General features: G+C 37.9%; 1 protein-coding gene across 1 annotated transcript; it reads left to right on the top strand.

Moving 5' to 3' along the window:
* Positions 1 to 1,291: 1,291 nt before the first annotated feature.
* Positions 1,292 to 1,735, top strand: LOC104748828 (uncharacterized). The gene has a single exon (XM_010470412.1). It carries the CDS (start codon positions 1,292 to 1,294, stop codon positions 1,733 to 1,735), a length of 444 nt encoding a protein of 147 aa, XP_010468714.1.
* The last annotated feature ends 296 nt before the right edge of the window (positions 1,736 to 2,031 follow it).

Below are 2,031 nucleotides of genomic sequence, written 5' to 3'. Positions count from 1 at the left end.
GTCGAGTCTCGTGATGAGGTTGCTGTGGAGACCGTTTCTGGTGATCCTCCTAGCACGGCTCCACCTCTGGTGATCTCGGGTGTTGTTCCGGATGCTGCTTCGGGAGCACAGGACAAAGCACACAAAGGTAAGGGCCCAATGGGCCTGAGAGGATTGGGCTCCAAGAAACTTAATGTGTACTTGAGGACCACTCCTCGTAAGAGGCCAGCTCCAAAGGGGGCTACACAGGCTGGTGAGATGAACAACCCAAAGCCGAAGGAGGAGGACAAGGGTGCAACTGGTTGTTTGAAGCCACCAATCCCAAAGGCAGATAAATGAAGATTTTAAGCTGGAATTGTCAAGGGCTTGGTAACAAAGCAATTATTGGTTATCTCAGGGATCTTTGGAGGAAGCATCAGCCGGATTTTTTTTTTTCTGAAACTAGGCAATCTTTTTCTTTTATGGAATCTTTTGTTGGTCATTTTTGTTATTTTCATTTAAAAACAGTTGAACTTATTGGTTGTAGTGGCGGTTTAGCCCTATTTTATAATAATAATAATAATAATAATAATAATAATAATAATAATAATAATAATAATAATAATAATAATAATAATAATAATAATAATAATAATAATAATAATAATAATAATAATAATAATAATAATAATAATAATAATAATAATAATAATAATAATAATAATAATAATAATAATAATAATAATAATAATAATAATAATAATAATAATAATAATAATAATAATAATAATAATAATAATAATAATAATAATAATAATAATAATAATAATAATAATAATAATAATAATAATAATAATAATGATGTTTCCATTTTATTTGCGTCTAATCGGTTAATTGATGTGGAGCTTGTTTACAAGGGGCAACTGATTTATTTAACTTTTGTCTATGGGGATCCGGTTCTACAGAACCACGATCTTGTTTGGGAGCGGTTAACAAGAACTGGTATCACAAGGGATCTTCCTTGGTTTCTTATTGGTGATTTTAATGAGTTGAAAGGAAACCATGAGAAGCTTGGTGGGCGTCTGCGTAGTGCAGCGTCCTTTATTCCTTTCAACTCCATGATCTGACATTGTGGGTTACTCGAATTTCCAAGCATTAGGGATAGCCTCTCTTGGCAAAGTTGGCGGGATAAGAAGCCAATACGGTGTCGTCTAGACAGGGCTCTTGCCAATGAGGCATGGCATGATCTTTTCCGCCACTCATTTACAGAGTATTTGGATATGATTGCGTCTGATCACAGATTACGTTGGATCACAAACCAGTGCTAGCTAACATGGAGGATAAGATTCGTTGGTGTAGGAGTGGTCTCCGTTTCAACAGACGCTGGTTAGATAAAGAAGGTCTTTTTGGGGCTATTACAGAGGGCTGGGGCTCAGATACAAACCCTCGGCCAGGTAATTTTGTGGATAAGATTGTTACGTGCAGGCATGCCATTTCTCGCTGGAGGAAGGCACAAATGCCATATGGACGCGAAACTATTGAGGATTTAAAATCCAAACTGGCGGCAGCACAGGCGGATGATGCTAGTTCGGTTGAGGAACTTGCAGCTTTGACTTGGCAACTTCGGGAAGCGTATCGGGATGAGGAGGTGTATTGGTTTCAGAAAATTTGTTGTCGATTGATGAGATTTGGGGATCATAATACCAGTTATTTTCATGCTCAGACAAAACAACGGCGGGCAAAGAACCGCATTGTTGGTCTTCATGATGACAATTGATAGACTAGTTTTCACCAAGGGTATCAATTCCCTATGCAGTTGTATTACAAAGGGTTATCAATCCAAATGGTTGTTATGCTAGCAGATATGATGCAATCAGAATCAAGCAAGTCAAGCCAAGCAATAGGGGGTTTGGTTCTAACAGTCCTAATATAAACAAAGTAAAAGAATATAAACAAGTAAACCACACGACCTAAGCACTCGATGCAAGCAATCGAGTACAGGATCGAGTGGGGTGATCGAGTATGCAAGTGAACTATGAACAGCTCGAGGTATTACTCGATACAGGTTATCGT

This window comes from Camelina sativa, chromosome 15 (genome assembly GCF_030686135.1).
Source record: "Camelina sativa cultivar CO46 ecotype springtype chromosome 15, ASM3068613v1".
In the NCBI taxonomy this organism is placed as follows: domain Eukaryota; kingdom Viridiplantae; phylum Streptophyta; class Magnoliopsida; order Brassicales; family Brassicaceae; genus Camelina; species Camelina sativa.
Note: the sequence above shows the minus strand (reverse complement) of the source record. Positions and strands in the feature narration are given on the sequence as shown.

What these genes read in the sequence shown, in the direction of transcription:
- LOC104748828 (XM_010470412.1), top strand. Translation starts at nt 1,292, where the DNA reads ATGGAGGATAAGATTCGTTGGTGTAGGAGTGGTCTCCGTTTCAACAGA.